This window comes from Pipra filicauda, unplaced genomic scaffold (genome assembly GCF_003945595.2).
Source record: "Pipra filicauda isolate LSUMZ 115617 unplaced genomic scaffold, ASM394559v2 scaffold210_size2929891_pilon, whole genome shotgun sequence".
Classification (NCBI taxonomy): Eukaryota; Metazoa; Chordata; class Aves; order Passeriformes; family Pipridae; genus Pipra; species Pipra filicauda.
In genome coordinates, this window is record NW_024104322.1 from 230449 (window position 1) to 252467 (window position 22019).

Consider the following 22019-nt stretch of genomic DNA (forward strand, 5'->3'; position numbering starts at 1 on the left):
TCGGAGCAGTGAATCCCCCAGGGCCGTGGAGCCGGGGCCAGGGCTCCTCCTTGGGCTGGGGTCCCGGCAGGGGCAGGGCTGGCAGCTGCCACACATCACTGACAGATTGCCTTTGGCTGGGCTGTTGTGGGAGAGACACCAGCGACACAAAAACCTCTCTGGAGGAAAGTGCAGCCAGACAGGGATGAGGTAGGAGTAGAGGGGGAGAGTGCGAGCAGGAAAACCACAAGACACTTGTGCCTGCTAAAAATGATTTCCACCTAGTAATTTTAGCAGCTGTTGTGCTCCTCTGCCTACCTTCCTGGATAAATTTTAAGTAGGAGGTGAGTGAAAATGAGAACAGTGACAAAGTTTTTCCCCCAAAACCTCTGTGTCCGCACATTTTTAACTTCTCCTTGATCCCAACTTAAAGACACAGTCAGTTATTTTCCCCAGTTATGTGCGTTTTGTCCTGGCTGGTCAAAAGGACCAAAAATTCACACCAGCTTTTCTCAAGGGTAGTTAAAAATAATGACCTGTTACAGGAGGATGGAGTGACACCAGCATCCCTGGTACAGTCCTCCACCCCTCAGACCTCCAGGGCCAGAATGTGGATGTAAAAAGAAATGTAGCTTCCAAATAAGTAATAAATACCATGAAGGCATTGCCCTGCCTCAGTATGGAGGTGACCCCAAGGAGCAGCAGCGTGGGGAGGTCACTGTGCCTGTCCCCTCACCATACTCACAGGTGCAGTGGCTGGGTTTGCAGAGGATGGGGGAGGATGCCTGGAGAAGCCCTGTCTGAGTCCTGCGGTTAAACAGGTGCTCTGCTGAAACAAACACAAAGCTCCCACAGCAAGGGCTGCTGGAGGTGAGCAGCCGTTTACACACAAGCTATAATCTGTGTTTTAATCCCCAAAAATATATATGCATAGTGAACATAGGTTAAGGCCAAGTAAAGTACATGATGTGCTCTCAAACCAGGTGAAGAACTTTTCCCTCAAAGGGGAAAAGCAGACCAGAGGTTTTAGAGCTTGGAGCCCCATTACCTGCTCATTTATGCTGCTCTTTCTCAGGGCCTTTGGGTCCGGAACATTTTGCTGAATTCCTGAGAGGTGATGAGGTGTGCTGCTAAGTTTTCCTCCAGTCTTCTCGAACTCCATCAATCCTAGTTATGACTGAATTTTAGGATTTTGTTCATTTAACCAGCTAATAAATAACAAACAATTCAGAGTCGGTGTTATCCTCTGATATGATTGCATCATGGCTAGGCTTCATGAACGAAGATTTGGGAAGGCTCTATCCACATTTGTTACAGTATGATTGCATGAACTCAAGTCAAAACCACCAGCAACTTTTTTTCCAGCTATGCTGCAAGACATCTCCTTCACTACTGACAGAAAAAGCAGCAGGTATTGACAACCTTCTGCAGTAAGACCCCTCAAACCATTTTCCTTTAGGCATGACATCTGCAGTCAAAGAAGCCTGTCCTCATTCAGATTCCATGTAACAGAACCTGATCCCTCTCCTGCCACAGGGAGGTCTCCTACATCATACAGTTGCCTCCAAGTCCCTTCATCTTCCACCATTTATAGCTCTCAGTGGAGGTCCTTCTGCAGACCAGCTCTTTAACCATGCCCTTGCCAGTCCCTCATACCCTTGGCCTCAGCTCTGACAAAAGTAAAAAAAGCACCACTTTGCTCTCTTTTGCCTCCCAAAGCAGTGAGCCACCTGCCCCTCCAGGAGCAGCCTTTCTGTCCTACATCTTCCCCAAGCCCACCTCTCCACCACACCAGGGCACCATGGGTGACCTTGTGCTGGAGCTGAAGATCCTCTTGGAGGTTTCAGGGAGAGAAAAAAACCCACTACCAATCTTTGTCTGCCTCTCTCTGCCCTCACCCAGCTGGCTACTGCTGGGAAATCAGTTTTGCTCACAAGAAGCAAACCGTACTCATCCGTTCCCATGAGGACAGAAATTATGTACTCATCCAGCTGGCGGCACAGCCTGGCCCTGATGTGGGGCTGTCAGATCCCAACCAGTGTGTGGGGAAAGAAATCACGTGGGAGAGGTACTTGTGCTTTCACAGTGCTGCAGCTCTTTTCTCTCCCACTGTCTGGCAGCTCACCCACAGCTAATGTAGGATGCAGGCTCAGAGTGGCAGCAGCACCCCATGGCAGATGTAGGGACCGCATAAAGGCAGGACAGCATGGAAAAGGCATATCCAGATCTGTACTGGAAAAATTGGAGAGCTGGTACTGGAAAAGGAATGTCAAGGCTCAGGAAAATTGTTGCCAAGGTTCAGTTTTAAGTACAATAGTGTAACAAATTGATATTTTGGGTAGTGAAGATTTTGGGCCAAAATTCACCTGCAATCAGCTGGTTCATACAATGTTTTCAAACAAAGTCAGACTCAATTAGAAAATCTGCAGTTCAAGATTTAAAAGTTTTTCACTTGAAGGTTAATGTCTTTTTAGCCTGGTTACTTCTAAATTGGGTAGAGCATGTCTATCCAACTACGAACTCTCAGCTAGCAGCAGGACATCCAGACTGTCCTTGAAATGTCACGTAAAATAATTTGTATTCTCAGTAATTCACTTCTTTGAGGTTCTGATTGTTGATATATTGCTACCAACAGAGTATACAGCATTACAAAAGAGAACAACACTTTGTACCTCAAATGTCTTGACTTCAAAGCATTTAAACTTTATAAACAAAGAGACATAGCCTCAGTGTAGCACCAAAGAAAGCAATTTATGTAAGCAGAAAGTCTGGAACAAATAATTAAAACATGAGACTAAACAAAAACATTTGTGAGTTTGTTGAAACAACTTTGAAATATAAACTCATTTTTTGGTGTATATTTATTTGCACTTTACCTAAGGGTGCCCTTTCTTACTTGTGTTGCATCTGGAAGCACATCAGTGGTAGCCACGCGGAGCTCACTTGTCAGGCTCTTTTCCTGGCGTGCCCCTGCCTCAATCCGGAGGCAGCTTGGATGTGTCAACCTCTCTGACAGTGTACAAGCTCTTATTCTAAACATCCAGGTGAAAAACAGCAGTAGCATCCCTCAGCTTATCTCAAAGCCACAGCTCCACAGCAAGTATCTTTCTTTCTCTTCTGTTACCTATTAGAGTTTTGCAGGATTTCCAAACACTAGCTCCCAAAAAACGTGTTTTGGATTATATACTCCATTTTAACATCACAGTAAGCCACTTCTCATGGCAATGAGCAGTCGTGGTTGGGAAAGGAGTTATTTTACTAATTTGTCTTCTCATCCCACATCCCGCAGGAGCTGAAGCAGCCCCTCAGGGACGGTGAGGAGAAAGACACTCTAAGGTAGCTTTGGGGGCTTCAGGAGTAGGGAAAGGCAGCTCAGCGCATCCCAGAGCAGCGAGAGAAGGCTGCGGGGCAGTTTGGTACCAGCGCTGCCAGCCGCGATCCCAGCGGCATTTGGGGCTCTGCCGTCCCGGGCTCCCGCGATCCCAGCGGCATTTGTGGCTCTGCCGTCCCGGGCTCCCGCGATCCCAGCGGCATTTGTGGCTCTGCCGTCCCGGGCTCCCGCGATCCCATCGGGATCCCATCGGGATCCCCGCTCCCCGCCCTCGGGAGGCGCCGCTCGGGGCGGGCCCCCAGCCGCGATCGGGGGGCGCCCCCTGGCGGGGAGCGGGACAGCGGGGCCGTGCCGGAGCCGCGCTGAGCAACAACCCCCGGGCGGGGAGCAGCGACCCCGACGGACCTCAACGGCGGCACCTTTCCACATCTTTAACATATACACGAACAACATCTGTTGCCCGGGACCACTCTTTCCGTTTTGGGTTTTTTTTGTGGGTTTTTTTGTTTGTTTGTTTGTTTTTTAAGATCAATGTTTCTTACCAGCAGGAGACAAGGAAATCAATCCCAATGCCTATTGGGATTTAACATCTAATTGTATTTAAAAAAATAATTTGGGGAAGTTTCTTACCTCCCAGCTGAAGTGGGTTAAGCTTAGAAATCAAAGCCCTTTTCTGTACACAACAAAGATGTGTGTTTATTGTAGTATTTTTTTGCAATAATATTGCTATGAAGAGGTACAAAATCCCAGAGTAAGGAAGCCAGGGAGCGGCAGCACTGCCTAACTCTTCCTGTGCCAGCCCATCAACTTGAAGCTAACAAAACCATCAAGCGAGGCTGCAAAAGGACAAACCTCTTCTCCCAGAAGCTGTTTGTGATACAAGAAGGCTAACAGGAGAGGGATGGGTACTTAGGATCCTGCAGAACATGAGATCAGCAAAAGCTGATTGCTGTGTACTTACCCACTGAAATCCTGACACTGGGTTGCAAACCCAAGACTGACAGCCATGGGACCACAGAGGGATAGGGCCATGCATCCAGCATGCTGAGGTCCTACAAGCCTTGCTGTGGTGTCCTGTGGCTCCATAACCAGCTCCTAAAATTACCTTGGGTGTACTTACTACAAGCTGTAGCTGCGCATTTCAGTATAGGAAGACTCTTGCAATGCTGCAGGGTGCATGATTTATACTGCAATAGAGCTCTGTACCTTTTCTTTTTAAATAAAAGTGAGAGGGGCGAAAAAAGAAAGAAGAAACAGGGAGAACTACAGAATAATCCACTCTGAGGAAGATTCTTGAGGTGTGATCCTTAGGTGACCTGCACAGGGCCAGAAGTTGGACTCAATGATCCTGATGGGTCCCTTCCAACTCAGCATATTCTAAAACACTTTAAAAAAGAAAACTTTAAGAGATTTATCTCTTTAACTTGTCAAAACATTAAGCCTCTAATTACACTGCTCTAAGTACTCGGGTAGCCAAGACCTTCTTCTGGCAGAGGAAGTATGCAGAGGCCTGGTATTCTGAAACCAAAGCTAGTCCCACTGAGACACTGCAACCAGTGTTAATAATCACAGTGATTTGTATGTCTTAATACCCCTAGTCAAGATTGCAAGCCTTGATGGAAAATTTTGGCTTTTACATTTCAGAAGTCAGGGCATAAATGAACCTCTAAAAGCCACAGGCATATTTAAAAAAAATGCAAACAAAACAACAAAAACCCCACCTACAAATAGACCCACCAACCAACCAAAAAAGCACCAACAAACAAAATCCCCAAACCCCACAGCCACCAATATAATGTGTATAACACTATTACTTATTTAAGGCTTAATACACAGTTCCGAGAAAATGGGCACGTTTGTGGCAAAGCATCTTCCACTGGGCTTTCCAATCTACAAATACTGCTAATACACAGAAAGATGCTAGTTTTAATGTCATCTCTGATCACACAACAAGGAAGGAACTCCTTGAGAATCTAATTCAATTGTCCAGGAAAAAGCTGGAACTACCAACTTTTCAAAAAAGAAATCGGAAATTAAAAAAAAAAAAAAAGAACAAGTAAATTTTCATTTTCCCCATTATCTCTGCAAACTAATACACCGGCCAAGAGAACAGTTTCATGACCTGAACACTATCCATACACCAGATAGATATTTTAGATTCAGTAGTGGGAGGCAAAGCAATGCATCATTACCCTGTTTCTTGCTGGCTGTATCAGAACCACAGCATAGCTGCTGAATACCACGAGATCAGACCCACATAAAGTGGACAGAATAGAATAGCCCAGGTAAACACAACAGGTTTCAGCTCCTCATACTCCTGCTTTCAAGAAAGGACCAGACTTTTCTTTTTGTGGCAGAACTGTATTTAATTAATTTTCGTATGCAAATTAAAAGAACAAACAAAACATTATTGTATCCAAGTGAAATAAGCCAAACCAGCACAAATTAATATTTAAAAAATACTACAAAGAAAGATGAAGCAGGTAGATGAAGCTTTTCAATTCCATTTTTTGCAAAATTACATTCTGATACCTTGCACACACATGAATGCAGCCCTCAGTGGAAAAAAAGTCCAGTACAAAATAGTTTTAAACCCACATATTATCATACTGCAATGAAAATAAATTCACATTTGAAGAAAGCCATCACATTTTATTTTTCTCTTCAGTAGCGAGATTATTGCACAAAACAATCATGTGATTTTTCTCACAATCATTAATATCTTAGAGCCTTAGTGATTCTAAAGGTGATGTTGTGAGGTTCCAACATTTGTTGCTGCTCCAGCACATCACATAAAACATACATACTAGTTTATACAAACGAAATGTGTTTAGCTGGTCAACTGAATTCTTTCCTTCTCATGCATCAACCCCAACAATAATGATTTTGCTGCACTGATTAAGCTGATGATACATGAGAATAAATTATAATCCAAGTAATACCCAAGGTGGGCTGACTTCATAGGATCAACACAACAAAAGAGCAATCAAACCTATTTCTCATTCAAGCAAGCTCACAAGTGCAAAAATAGGCCACACATTGAGAACTGAGCTGTATTCTTCACAGAACCAGATCCCAAAACAGAACTGCACTTCAAGTTCACTGTTGCATAATAAAAATGTCCTGAGATCCTTTGGCTCAACTGAGGTCTCATTGGCAGGTAGAGCTCCAGGAGCAGCCTAACTCAACCTCAAGCAATTTACTTAACCCAAAAGTCAAATTGCTCCACTGAAGCAGGTAAGGTAGAGTTCAGTTTGAAAAAATGGTCTGAGACTATTAGGAAAGAAAAACATTAAACCAGAACTAATTAAAAAACCCCACAATCGCTCATTAAATCTACTGGATAGACTTAAACTGAGACATAGAAAGAAATTATCTGACAGTCTTGCTGCAGACAGCCTTGAGAGCATGTTAGTAGTATTGTTTCAAAATAAGATTAACAACAGAATAAGCATTTATTAGCACCAAAGGCAACATGGCATTTCTCAATTTATATCTAACTCCCAACTACAGAACACTTAGCTGCCAGCTCCACCACCAATTCTAAGACCTGAAACATCCAAATACTAAGAAGAGTATCAACAGTACAATCAAAGACACTTTGGGTGATTGTACCACTTCTTGCAAAACACAGTGGAACTCTACCAAATCAGTGTGACTACCACAGTAGTGCAGTTAAAACATGCTTCACTTATTGTTTTATGTTTTTAACGAGTATTATTCAAAACAAGTATAAAAGTTGGACCAAGTTAAATAGAAAACATGGTTCCACAGGTGCTACTTATGAGATCAGAAATGTTTGGGTGTTTTTATGATTCATTTTTCACAGCATCGACGTCATGAAGGGTAGGGGCAAAACGTTAGGACAGCTGGCCACAGTCAGTAATGACAATCTTTTTGGAGGGCTTTCCACTCTTGGAACCAAAACTCTCAATTTTTTTCACGACATCCATTCCTTCCTTTACGTGCCCAAAAACAACGTGTTTTCCATCTAGCCTGCAAAACAAATACACAAGGGCAGTTTTACTTAAAACAGCACAAAGACTGACTAAACCAAGCTTTGTGAAGGGGTGTTAACAGTTCTTCACAGCTCTCACCTGCTGATCAACTCTACGGCAAAGGCACAACTGCTCTACAAGCGACAGGAAATACTTTTAGCTCTGGACTTTAGAAGCAGTTTGAGGGATAGTGACCTTGTGACTCTCATAGCCCTTCCTCCCTCAAGTAGCACAAAATAATTTATTTCCATTGGAGTCAAGTAATTTGGAAATAAAACCAAACCAAACAAGAAAAACCCATCAATCCACAAACAAACAAAAACCCCCCTAAGAAAACCCCAAACTCTCCAGATTCAGGCATCACTTCAGGAGGCTAATCTGCAGGGCTGAGAACCTACCAGTCAGTTTTTGCAGTGCAAATGAAGAACTGGGATCCATTTGTATTGGGTCCTGCATTGGCCATTGAAAGAACACCTAAAACAACAGAAGCAGATTATTAGATTGGTGTAACAAGTTTGCACCAGAGAAGACAAACTTCCTCTGCACCTTTAGACTAAAGCTGGACAGACAGAAGATGTGATGATCTCACATTGCCTCCAAATGATTTCTAATGCCAACTTCTTGCCTTTCACTATTCTATTCCCTCCTGCCCAGCCTCCCTTTATTCCACAGTAAGAGTGTTAGCAATATAATTGGTTGTACGTGTCCTGAACATGACTAACACCAGATAAGCTCTACTGTGCTTCGACAGCAGCAGTAGTCTCCTGGGATGAGGAAGTAACAATGCCAAAAAGAGAGACTACAGAATTAGATCAGATGTTTCTCTGTATGGTCTTTCCTTTACTTTTCTGGCTTTAATTTGAGCTCTAAAAGGATGTGCCCGTGTTACCTAGTAAATAAGAAATCTCAGATGTCTTTGTTTTACTCCTGCATCTAACTAAAAATCGAAGTCTATGACTTATGAAAGAAGAAAATAAAAGCAGTAATTTCACCTTTGCAAAATTTGTAAGCCCAGTATGGGTTGACATCTATTTGTACAACAGTCTACACAAATAAGAACATGGCAGACAACACATTGTTAAACCTCCTCGATGCTTCTTCAATTACCAAGTGCCTCACAAACCTAAAAAACCTTATTTTTTAAAACACGTCTTCATAAACAATGCTTCATTATAGGTTATAGTCATCAGAAGGCAGAAAGAACATGAAAATATACACACTTGTTTTAATTTAGAAGTGACAGCATCAGCAAATTTTCTTCCAGTTAAGAATGAGTATGGCCACTCAATTTAAAACCATTTAACTAGTTGAAGATAGAATCAGGCAAAAAGTAGGGGGAAAAAGCCTTTCTCCCAAATGTGATGCAACAAACAACAGTAATTTTAAGACACATCTCAAAGGCCTCAAAACCAAATCACCCAAGTTCATCACCATTGCAAGACCTCAAAACTCTTTTGTTCCCCTTCCTTTCTTCCAACATGTATGAATATTGATCAGGATCTCCATTATTACTATTTGCTATTTCTAGGTCTTGTTGTTTAAGTGTTACACCTAGACTATTTTAAACTTCTCCCAGCTACAAGCTGCTTGCCAGAATAGATGACAGATACCTGTCTTAGGTTAGACACAAAAAACCAGTTCAAACAAAAACCCCAGCAACAGTGACTCGCAGAGGTAGCTCCTAAACTGGTTCTGGCAATCTGTCATCTCCTCTCCCAGGAGTGATACCACCCATGTCGTCAGAGAACTCACACCCAGCAGGTATTGCACGTGACATTCATCGTCCCATCCTCACCCCGAGTCATCTATTACAGGTGGTGTTACAGCTACTCCTACACAGCCCCAGAACTATGTTCTGCATGCCACGTGGAGACACCCAAACTGCCAGGTTCCGGATATGATGGCCTTCAATTAGGCCATACCGATTGCCTGAATCATATTAACACTCCATCTCAACAAGTGGAAAGGTCTCTACTGTCTTCTCTCACTTGAAAATTGTTGAAACCTATGACAGCATTTCCACTTCAGCAATGACCTCCGAGTAATTCCTAAACATCAATTCATCATCTCACCACACCAAGGAATCAACCATCTAGTATCCTCATTCCAGGTCCATTTGTGGGGACAAAGCAAAGAGAACACTTACACAGAACTTCACAAATTAGTGGCAGAAGTCAAAGTAGGATTTCTACTTTTTTTTTCATATTTATGTATTTGGGATCCCAGAAAGACTTCTAAACTCTGTCCCTTTGCCAGTATCACAAAACCTTAATTTGCATTTAAAAGGCAAGAAAACAGGTCCTTTACAGCACATCTGTCCCCTTTCTCTTCTGAGAAATAGGTCACACAATCAGGGCCTCTTGTTTCAACAGATATACTTTTGTTTAAAAAAATAATTAAGGATGGGAGACCATCACAGTCATCAGTTAATAGATAAAGCATGCTTACTACGACCTTCATGTTGGATATTTTTACAAAGCTATTCAACAATGTAATGTTGTTGAAATGTTGCTTTTTCTAAGGGAAGAGAGGACCACCAGGAATCACACATTCCAGTGCACTACAGCAGCTGCATCCCGCTCATCTGCCAAGCACAGTAGATAAAAAGGCTTTAAGAAAGGCTTGTTGTTATTTTTGTTGCTGCTGTTCAAGAAAAAATTGTCAATGCACATGGAATCTTATCCAGAATTTCAAAAGATTCATCCTTTAAACCGAAACAAATTCCATCTCAAATGGGTCATCCCAAAAAAATCGACCCCAACTGACTTCCCCTCCATATTAGAGAGACATTTGAAAAAAAAAATATTTAAAACACATTCTCTATTGTGAAAAGATTATTCTACTTGGAATAACGAATGGACACATTGTTTTCTTAGCTCCCTTAGTTGATTGTCATTCTACCCATAACTGCTTCTCACAAGCAAGTGCTGTTTTGCCACCTATGCCCCACACTACAGTACACTGCTATACAACAGCAGAAAGCCTTCAGCCAGGCTTTTTTTTTGACAGTCTACACATAATTTACATTTATTTGTACAAAACAACAGCCACTGCAAAAAGATCAGAAATGGAAGTCACACTGTCACTTCTTTATTGTGTAGTTAGCGAAAGCTAGAGCAGAGCCATTTCAAATGTTAGTACTAGTCTGTTTCTAAAATATACAAATAACATAAATAAATTTAATAGCAAAAGGAAAAAAAAATTACCTGGCACATAAATGAAGGAATCACTCTGTGAAAAGTGGATCCTTTATACCCAAAACCTTTTTCACCAGTACAAAGTGCTCTAAAGTTTTCTGTGAAAACAAAGTATAAAGTATTATATTCTGCATCATATGTGGCAATACAATCAAACACACCTAGACTATGTCTCAAGTTTCTATGTTTCAAAAATTTTACTGTATCTTTAAAGTATTATTGATTTATTTGTTATTATGATACTTTAAAAAAAATCTCTGTTATAAAGCTAAGAAAACAAAGCTTATTTAGCTTCAGAACAGGGTACAAACACAATCCTTTTCCATCCCATCTCCCTTTTATTTTACTGTTATATCTTAACTCCAATACCCTGACCTCCCCCACCAGAGACCTGGATGGTTTCAAAGAATGTTTCACTTGTAGTCCACTTTTTGATATGTTGGGCTAGGTATATGTGATTTGTAAGGATGCTGCTGTTTACAGAGTTCTTTAAGACTGATACCACAAAGATCCTACTCTTACTTGAAACTTGAAACATGCAAAGTTAGTACTAGTAAGCAATTACCTTTTCCATCCCGTACAAATGCTCTTTTAGCTGTTTATATGGCTGACTGTGAAGTATGAAACTGTGACCTCCCAAAGCTTTTTAACCAATGTTATATCTTAACTGACCTCCCCCACCTTTGCCTGGGGTCAAAGGTTTCATTTTCTGACTTTTATGCCTCTGTTCTCTATAGTAATTGTAAGGATTATGCCTTTTTTTAAGGACATTTATCTACTACAAACTGAAAGAAATATACCAAGTTTTTTTCAGAACGACTAAATCAGCAGCTGAGGAAGGAAACGTGATAAACCACGCAAACTTTTTAACATAAATGTACTAATCAGCTAGTGACCAGGAAAACAAAACCCCATATGCTCTTTGGAAACTCTAAAAGAGACCAATCCCCCTTTGATTTACCCTTCCCCACTTGCTCTGGGGTTTGATTTTAAAGCAAACTAGTGTGTTCTTTAACATATATATTCACCACTGATAACCCAATATATGAACTGTACTACCTCGGTGCAAATTACAAAATGAAACTATTTGAAAGAATAATGAATTCCAACTCCCCACTAGCACTTCCTGTCATATTTCCTGATTAAAAAATGAAGATGGAAATAGTTCTAAAGGGTAAAAGAATATTCTTGTTCCTGCAAATCACAATCTAAAACTTAAATAGTTAAGTATGAAATTTTGGAGATGCTGCCTTACCTGCTGTCTTTGGAACCACATCGGCTTTCAGCTGTTAAAGAAAAATAAACCAACAAATTTATAGGTGAGCTTTTTCATATGCACATAGAAAAACTTCTACATGGGAGACTGGTACAACTGAACCCTCTTCCCAAAGTGATGAGCTATCTGAAATCACAAGCCACCAAAATTACATGAATACCTTAAAACTTCCCAAGCATTTGGCTAGTAATGCTAAATATATCCCCTCAATGCAACTTTTAGCCAGTTAATGAAGAACACTTTGAGCAGTGCCTAATGATTTCCATTGGTCAACATGGTATTTCAGCAAAAACTAAGATGAATCTTTATGATGGACTCCAAAGATCAAAGCCAGTTTGGATACAACTGGAGATACCAAAGTCTGCCCAGCACAGTCAGCTGTTGAAATTTGCAAAAGAGGCAGAGCAGAAACTGTATATGAAAATCTACTCATGAACTTACACAGACGTAGCCTACAAAAACTTCCGATTTGGACTAATAATGATCTTTTTACTAATCCTAAAAAGGGGTATAAAAGTGGCCATACCAGTCAGGCCAAAGTTTTACCCAGCTGCACATCCTGACAGTAGCCAGCAGCAGACACTACTGTGACACACTGCATAGAAACAGTATGGCTGTGGCAAGAATTTAATGTTCCTTCCCTAGGAAACCCTCCTCAGGCTGCTATAATTTGCAACTGAATCTAACCACAACTTAGCCAAAGATTCAAGGCAATGCTGCAATGCATTCAGATTTTCTGTCAACTGGGCACAGTAAAAATATTTAACATGGAAATTAAATGCTGTTGCAAGAAATACAGAAACACTTATGTTATTTTTTATAATACCATCCAGATATTTACTATATCTCACTGATGAATAAGGTACTTGCACAACAACATTTTTACCTGTGACTCCCTGAAACAATACCTCCTGAGAGCACACGAGCTGGGAGAATCCAATTAATTTATATGCTGCAACTTTGAATGAATAAAAATAAACTGGGCTCTAGTCTCAAATGAACCCCTTTTAGAGAGAACTCTTATGACTAATTTTTTTTTAAAATAAAATCTCTATGAATACAGACCCAGAGACGGCACTAGAGGCAAAAGGCCACACTGAATTCCCTCAGCAGGGGAGCACTGGGAAGAGCTTCACTCCCTCTACAGTGCGTGGTTCTGGAGTGCAGCCCTCACTCCTTCCCATACTCAATGCATTTACCTGAGGCAGGTACCGGCCCCAAGGACACCCCAAGGGTGCACCACACGGCGCTAATTATAATGCTTTCAAGAGCAGAGTGTACTGCGGGGTTCCCGTTCAGGCCTTCTTCACACGTACAGAGTACAAAGTACTTCTTTACAGAGTACTTCAGAGACCGGATTTTTACAGGTGGAACCAGCTGCTACCTGGCTGTCGAGCCTGCTGCTCATCCCAACAGCGCCGCGCCAACCTTTCGCTCCACGTGGAGCGGGAAGCCCAAGGAGGCAGCGCCTCAGGAAACTGACAACCAAAAAAATCAAACAACGAGCACCATGGAAAAATTGGACGAGGCTGGAGGCGCGATGGAAGGGCTCCAGGAGCCGGCTGCCCCAAGAGCAGCCAAAGGCGGGGACCTCCAGTGCCCGCTGGGACCCCGCTCTCTCCTCTCAAGCCAGCGGTACAGGACAGCAGCAGGCTTATCCTTCTTCAGTATTTCAGCTCACACTCAGTGGTTTAAAATCATCTTCCTCCGAGGCTCCCCACCACACCAGCCCGGGTCCGAGCTCTGCCCTTCCCGCCTGGAGGGGCTGTCCCGCCTCCCTCTCTCCCCGGGAGCGGAGCCTCGAGGGCGGCCGGGCAGCAGCTCCCACGAGCGGGCGAGTCCCGCCATCCCCGGGCCCCCGTCCCGCCCCCTCCGCGGCCCCGGCCCCGGCCCCGGCCCTGCCCGCCCTGACCTTGCGGCTCCGCGGCCGCCATGCCCCGGGCCCGGCCGCCCTCGGCTCGGCGGGCAGCGTGCCCCGGGCCCCGGGCGAGCTGCAGCCCCGCGCCCCTACCTCCAGCACCACGCGTCCCAGCGGCTGGTTGTCGGCGCCCACGTCCAGGTACACCACCGGGTTCGGCGGCCCGGCGCCGGCCCCGCTGCAGCCGCGGGCGCCGGCCGCCCACATGCAGGCGAGCCCCGGCGGCGGCAGCAGGTCCCCGGGCGGGCGAAGCAGGCGGCGGGCGGCGCTCAGCGCCAGCATCCCGCGGGCAGGCGACAGACACTGACACACCGACAGACGGACACCGACACACGGACACCCGGCCCTTCCCCGCGGCCTTTATGGGCTCCGCCGCGGCGCCGCAGCGCCCGCTGGCGGCCGCGCAGGGCGAGAGGGGCAGGGGCGCTGCGGGACAGCGGAGCGGGCTCGACCGAGGGTGCTCGGTTTGTCTGTTTGTTTTTCTTCTTTTTTGTTTGTTTGGGGCTTTTTGTTTGCTTGGGTTTGTTTTGGTGGTGTTGTGGTTGTGGTTGTTGTTTTGCACATTTTCTCACAGCCCCTCACTCCCAGGGATCAACAGAGACGGCGAAGTTTATCTAAAGTTCCGTAATTTCACACTCAGCGCCTTTGGGCTTGTCCGCGGAGCACCTTGGCGGGAAAGGCCGTGCGGCCGTCACGGGTTTGGGATAACCGGGAGTCACGGGCTGCCCGTGCCGCGTTACTCACCGGCAGCATCCCGGAGCTGCGGCACCGACACGCGTCGGGACAGGCGGGCGCTCCTGAGTCACCCCGGCACCGCAGACCCCGGGGTGCCACGGCATCGGTCCATAGCCCAGCCTCGGCTTTGGTGCGAAACCTGCCCCAGGGATTACAAAAGAGAGTAACAGCAGTCCAGTTTACTATAGTTTCACTATAGTTTATAGTGAAATATTGTAATAGTTTTTATATGAAAATAACAACACCTATCATTTAAACTTTTCCTAACTTAGTAACTGAGATGAAATATGTACTTAGTACATATTTCAGTCATGTTCAGATATTACTTCCAAATCTTCTCCAGTTCCCATCCTGATTCCATATATTAGTACTTCCAAAAGTTTTTCGAATTTGTAATGTCACAAAATGTCTTTTATAAAAAAAAAAAAAAGAAAATCAAGGGTTATTCTAATAGTTATTTTCACATTCCTGTATTATAAATTAAGTTATTCTAATGAAGGTTGGAGTAATGCAGCCATGCAATACAATATGACAGAATCATACAAAGACAGCCCCTACGTGAGGAACAGTAAACTTTCAATCCCACCTAAATTCTTTGTGTCAAGCAGCTAAAAGTGCCTTCATCAGTGACATTCACTGAAATGACAGAAAGCTATCAGTCAAGGCACTGCCCTGACCACAAAGACCAGGGCAGAACTACAACATGCAATTACAAACAAGTGAGAAATCCTAGATGAGCACCGTTTTTCAGGCACACACTCCAGAGAGACCCACAGATCACACCCCTGCACTGCCGATGCTGTAGGGATGACCACAGCAGGTATCATGCTTTTTTTGTAACTACAGAACCATGTTAAGTTACGTCAAAAGGTCCATCTTGTCCTGAATGCTCAAAGGAATGACTAAGGAAGAGTGAAAACAGGGGAAGGGTGTATTATAGGCCAGTATGTTTTCAATCTCCTACTGCTTTCATTCCAGAGAACTTCCCAAGCTGGATGTGACTTTGGTATGTAGTAACCTTTTTTTTTCTCCTGTGTACTTATCCACTCATTGGACCTAACTGTTAGCATCAGCAGTTCCTTGGCAATGAACTGGAAGCTGCTATTCCACAGGCCTGCTGACCAGAGCATCAAGAATTTGTTTGTTTTGAATACTGCTCCTGTTACCTTCATCTACTGTACCCTACTTGTGTTGGAGGAGGCAAGTTGATTGGTGTCTATCTGTGTCATAGAGACCTACAGCTCTTCTCCTCTCAGTCATTTCAAGACTGAAAAGTCACGGCCAACTCAGTTATTATTTAAAAGAAATCTCTTCCATGTCTTTGGGGTCATCTTTATTTGCTTTCTCCAAGCTGTTCCACTTTTATGGATTTTTTTGCGACCAAGTATCCAAGATAAAGATGAACAATTACTTACTTTGTACATACAGTGCCATGATGGTATTTTCTATTCCTTTACTAATAATCTAAAGGTGATTTTTTTTCAATAGTAGCTAAATCAGTATAAAATTTCTACTTAGTTTGTTATATCCTCTCAGCTTCAAGTCCATTTTTGGACTTTCTCTAGTGACCATAAAAAACCTCACCCTCTTTTTTAATGTTTTAATTGCAGTAGCCACTAGAAGCCCAAATCAAGGTTAGGTGTTCTGTGCATACCTGTAACAACAGACAGTTCTGGCCCTGAAGGATTTATTATTTAGTAAACAAGACAAAAAATGAGCAAAAGAAAATACCATCTTGTTTCACACTTGGGAAACACAGGCAGAAGAGCTTTGAACTGTTTTGTAAGAGTTCACAGATGTCTTTGGTAGAACAAACAATGCAGTTTTCCTCACTTGCAGACTTGGTGAGAAGGCAAAACAACTCTCTTTCACAGTGGTGATTTTTTTATTTGAGAATACGGACTGAATTATTATCTTTAGGCTTTGGCAATAAAGCTACTAAATCACTTGTTATGGCCTACTGCTGCAGAGTCAGATGAATTAAAACTCGTGCAGACAGTTTGACTAGGAACTTGTGAGTTACAGAGGTCACTTTCCAAGGAGGACAGAAAAAGGTCTCCAAAACTGTCAAAGACCACTATATCACTGCCAAGTGAGGCTTAGAGTTAGCTCAGGAAACTGAGATTATTTTAGGGAACCTTAGAACATAGCCATTTGAAGATATGTTCGTTGTTAGAATTCTGCAACATGTGGCTCGGAGATAAGTACATTTGGCTGGAAAACGAGCACACTCCGCACTAGATTAGATAGGCAAGGGAGTGTGGTTGCACAGACAAAAGCCAAGATAAGGTGCTTCAGCAGAGCTGTGAGGGAGATGGTTACCTGCCCTACAGATTTCATCATACTCTCTCCTCCCATCTCAGAAAATGATATAGAAGTTACAGATGGATAAACAAGGACCCTTTTGAAATTAGTTTCTAAGGAGATATTTTTAGAAACATACGTATGAAAGGACCCTTCCTGTGTTATAGCAGAGAAATTTCTGCCCAGGAAAAAGAACCTTAAATGATGCAATAACAGAACTTCATACTGATACATTACTTACAAGTCTTTGTAAACAAGCCTATTGAGTAACTGAGTAAATATTACCACCATTGTGCCAAGATGGACAGGAAACAACAACAGTGGTTAAGTGGCTCCTCTAAAGAAACAGAAAGAATAAATGCTTGAAAGATGACCTGAATTTGAGAATTTTGATTTCAAGGGTCTTGAAATGGTGATATGCCTGGTAAAAAGGTGATATGCCTTCCTGACTCTGACTGTGTGCCTACTTGTTTATGACACAGGAGGTGTTGTATTATTCAATCTTTGATTGCTGCTGTTGGATTTATCTTGGCAGCTGCAGCAAGACCACATTTTGCATCCTGCCAACTGCAAGAGTGGAATTCCATGGAACTCACCTTTGTCTGTGGTGCTCTTTGATATGCTCTTCATGGGGCTGTATCATTGGACCATGCAAATAAAAACTCAAATATAGGCTGCAGCAACCTATTTCACAGGAAAGTGCATTTCATAGGAACATCACTTGATACTGTGATACAGGGAATTCCCATGGTATTGATTTTAACATTCATTATAAGAACCTTTGCACATCTGGGACATGGTTATCTCAAGGACCATGCTAATCTGGACTGTTAGCTGAGGGAGAGGTCAGACAGGTACTCAGCTTGATTTTAAGTGAGGAGAGCAGGAATTTGCAGTGGGCATTCCCACCCCTTGCCTGCAGAGCCTGGTTGTGCTGCACTTCAAAAGACTCAACTAATTTTTTCTTCAAGGTTTGACTAAGCTAGAAGATGAGTTAAGACATGGAAAGTATCTCTATGATCTGTATCTATGATATGCATTTATTTATGAATGGGGACTAGAGTGGTAGAGATGGTGAAAGACCTTTCCATTTTACTAAGTGATTGCAGTGTGGAATTAAACTGTACAAGAGCTCAAAGGGCACAGAGTAGCCACACAGGTACACTTACAGATATAAAGAAAAAATGCTAATAAATATTTCCCCCAATCAAGGTTTCCTCTTAGGAACTTGTAGTAACTCAGCTCACTACGTGAACCTTCTCACCAGCACACGTTGTACATAAAGGAGGAGTTTCCCCTCATGACTTCATACTAATTACCTGCAAATAGTCATACAAGAAAAATCTCAATCCACTCATGCTCTTTACAGCTGTGATTAGCATTTTCGTTTCAGAAGTTCTGAGTGACATTGCTTGCCTGGAATTCATTACTCCATCTCCCTGCATAATGCATGGAAACTCACTGCTAATATGTCAGATTACACAGTGCCTTTACACAGCACCCAGGGTGCCTTGCAGCTGCCTGCAGCTTCCCAGAAGTTCATCCATACACAACTACAGCTACTTGCAGATAGATCACAACAGCCTGGCGAAGCATGTAGGACATTTAAAATGCAGCTATTACTCCCAGTGGCCTCACAAAGCTCCAGGATGTGGATAGGTGGTTTGCCTGTGGGTGGGCGAGGAGATACTCTGCATACTTATGAAACAGTATTAAGATACAGCAAAAGTTATGGGAACTCTTCTACCTTCTAAACCACAGAAATGTCAGTTATAACAGAACTTGAAATTTACAGGGATCAGTTCAGTTTATTTACCACTTCTGGTCTGAGGAACAAGTAATAAGGTAACAAGTATCAGAAATACTTTTAGAAATGATTAGTCATGCTACTTCATCTTGTATGAGTAAGATGAGCCTGGAGCTTGGGATGATCTTACTGAAAATGGAATTACGCAGGAACTACTCATTAAAGGAGACTCTCAGGAGCTCCCTCCCGGGGAGTGGAAGTCAGCACTGCATTGCCCTCCTGTCCATCCCAAGAGGCTGTTGCAACACCCACTTGCATGGAAACCTACATGTGTTCTCTCACCACTACCAGCTCCTGCCGTGCCTCGTCTTTTCTCTCGCTGTGTGACTCCATTGACCAGGTCTCGTTTTTGTCATACAACAAATATATAACTGATCAAAGCAAAACCAGAGGTGCACCAGACACTTCCTGTAATCACTGAATGCAAACAGGTGAAATAAAGGGAAGAGCATCATGCATTTAGCCTTTTAAGACTGACAGGGTGGTAGTAAGACATTCTAGGTTGAGATGTAAAAAATTAATTTTACAAGTTAATTTTACTTGCAACTCAAGTGGGAAATGGTTGCAATGTTTACAAGAGGCACAGGGCCATGTGGGACCCATGGTCCCACGCAGCACATCACCAGCAGCACTCCAGATTTCCAACTGTGTATTTTTCATTCTCCATCCCCACTATAGTACTTGATTCTTTAAAATTATTTTCTCGTGTGTCTTTTGTTTAATTTTGGTCCCTTTTTCTAATCTTCTCCCCTACCCAATACTTGTCAGCTTTCTACACACTTATTTTCCTTACACTGTCATGTCTTTATGACCTTTCTGCTCCGTACTATTTCTCGAGAGCTCTATTTTAATCAGCTGCCTGGTAAAGCCTTGGGTTTTCCTTGAGTTTGTCTTGTGTGCAAACCTGAACAATGACTCCTTGAGGTAAACAGCTACCTCTGTATCTTGTACAAGATGAATCATCCTGTCTGCTCTAAAATAATTCTAAGAATAATCATAGACGTGTTTTTTAGTTGTAAAACTTCACAACAGGAACTGAAAGCTAAAAATGGTCAGATAGCATAAGTTTGAACAAGAATCACCTAGAAATTAAAAGCTTCACAGGTGTAACGAGACTAAAAAAATTCCACCAGTTATTTTGTAATGAACAGCTCTGCTGGAACCAACCTCACCATACAGAATCTCTGAGATTCCTCTCTGCTTTTTTTGCAGTTTCTCTACAGAAAGGATCTCTTACCTTCAGCATGTAACAGCACTACTACATTAGCTAGCATGGAACCTTATGACACACTTATATGACGTAATTGCACATGACCAACATCTGAATATACAGTGTCCCTCCAACTGAGCTCACAAGTTTTCAGATGCAAATTAACGTGTCAAATTTACAATCAAACATAATTTTTGGGTAATGAAGCATTTGGTCAAATATTTCAAAGTGCAGGGTAAGAAATTCTCTTAGTATTCAGAAGAGTCAGGAGTCTAGTTTTCCTTAACTTTTAATTTTGACTCAGTCACTTCAGCACATTCTGGCATCAGTTTTGTAGTGGCCATAGGGAATTCATGCTTCTTTCCAGAGGGGGACCATCATTCATAACTTGGAAAGGGAAACTGCTAGGATTTCCTGTGAAGCAACATATTCTGAACAACTTTCTGAACCAGGTATTACCACCAGTCACTGGAAACTCATCAGATGGGTAAATGGGCAAGTTCAAAATTCACTGATTTTGCATGTCTTAAAAATGTACATTCTGAGAAACAAAGAAATAAGGAAGTGAGCACTGTTTATAAATTTGAAACGTAAAAAAGTTGAATAAATGTAAATATGTGTTAAAAACACAATAAGACTTCAACTCCAGAATTTCATCAAATAAGTGTGGGGAATTTCAATAGTTTTTGCAAACCAAATGAAGAAAACAAAAAGGATACAATCCTAACAACAGTTTGTATGTTTTTAAAAATATTTGGCTTTTTCTAGTGTTTAACTAGTTAAAATTTATTAAAATTAGCAACCTGTCCCTGTGTTTAAAATAATGTGTTGATATGACAACAAGGTGACAAAATAAATGTGCCAGAATAGTCTAACAAAATCCAAAACAACTGACATCATAAAACAGCTGTGGACAAACTGGAAAGTCTAGACTGTAAGATTCAATTAAAAATGAAACTGGTCAAAACTCTGACCTAGGGGAAAACCATAATTGATAATCCCATATCTACCTCTTAGGATGTTTAAAGCCAAAAGGGTGTACAGAAACCAGTGTACTCAGAAGTGGTAAATAATGTTTTTGGAGAAGCTGACTTTACTGTAACTGGATCTATCAAAAAATACAGTGAGTTCAGCATTTGGAAAGGTACTGGACAAACCAAGCAGACATATTCAACAAACAGGGGAAAGAGCTTGATCTCGTCTAGTCCGCAAAAGAGAAGTATTTTAACAGAAGGCTGGACTTAAATAGCAGAAAACCAATTATTATAATCTAGGCAAGGAGTTTCTAGAAATGCAGATGAACTATGCAGCAAACCAACCAGTCAGTCCACCTGTGCCCTGCCGTGTGCTAACGCCTGTAGGAGTCATGACCTAATTGCTGTCTGCTTGCTTTATAAATGGAATTGCATAATTGATTAGGTTCCTTGTGGACTACTTTTATATTCCCCTGGAAAATTCTGTAGACTGATGGAGCCAAGACATCTCAGCAGAAGCTTTCAGTGGTCTGTCTGATACAAGAAAAATCCTGTGTTCTTTTTAGAGAGAACAAGTCTGAATAGTGTGTTGAGACAATGACAGACATTAGTAGTAATATCCTACATAGAGTCAGTAGGATTTCAGAAAGTGGAAAACTGTAATAAGGTGACATACTGGTAATAATTAAAAATGTAGGAAAGAAAGGTTCATGACTGGAAGTTCACAATACAGGAAGACTTGTACAGACTTGGAATTTAAGCAGATAAAAGAGAAGTGGGTTCTGGTTAAATATACATAGAAACATAAGACTAGGTACCCAAACGTAAAAATACATTTCTTAAAGGCAAACAGAGAAGGATAACAAGTGAAAGAATTCCATATAGCATATCAGGTAAGAGTTGTACAGCTGTTTTATATGCTGTCTAGCTTACTTCTTTAAAGGAAAGCAAGTGGCTCTATGCACAGGACTCCCATCCCCACTGTCCAAGTGGAAAAGAAACAGGGGGTCCCTCTTCCATGTTTCTAACTGGTTTCAGTCTCTTACTCCTGTAAAAAGCACAATGAAGTGTATGGCAACAGAATACAATGGGCACAAACAACACAATTCAGAGATCCATACTGATGAGGAAGAGTAGAGAAAAAATGTAGGGAAATAGGATTGTTCTGAAGTTGTTCAACAATTGATTAGCACATGGAAAAACACAGAAGTCAGACAGATACTTGTGTAGGTGGCTGTCTGGAAGCATGTGCAGAGTTCACGACACACAGAGCACACTGCCAGGATGTGG

The 22019-nt window shown here is 42.3% G+C and overlaps 1 protein-coding gene across 1 annotated transcript; it reads right to left on the bottom strand.

Annotated features, from left to right (window-relative positions):
- Positions 1-5941: 5941 nt before the first annotated feature.
- PPIF (peptidylprolyl isomerase F) lies at positions 5942-14052 on the bottom strand. The gene is made up of 6 exons (XM_039381008.1): positions 13793-14052; positions 11761-11791; positions 10515-10603; positions 8301-8352; positions 7707-7782; positions 5942-7306 (listed from the first exon to the last, which is right to left on the bottom strand). Exons 1-6 carry the CDS (start codon positions 13979-13981, stop codon positions 7171-7173), a joined length of 573 nt encoding a protein of 190 aa, XP_039236942.1. The 5' UTR covers positions 13982-14052; the 3' UTR covers positions 5942-7170.
- Positions 14053-22019: the final 7967 nt, after the last annotated feature.

Excerpts from the sequence above, each read along its gene's own strand:
- PPIF (XM_039381008.1), bottom strand. The coding sequence starts at position 13,981 with ATGCTGGCGCTGAGCGCCGCCCGCCGCCTGCTTCGCCCGCCCGGGGAC. Across the intron at positions 10,604-11,760 it reads TGTGGTTCCAAAGACAGCAG|AAAACTTTAGAGCACTTTGT; the intron begins GTAAGGCAGCAT and ends TTGTTTTCACAG. Across the intron at positions 7,307-7,706 it reads TGCACTGCAAAAACTGACTG|GCTAGATGGAAAACACGTTG; the intron begins GTAGGTTCTCAG and ends TTTGTTTTGCAG.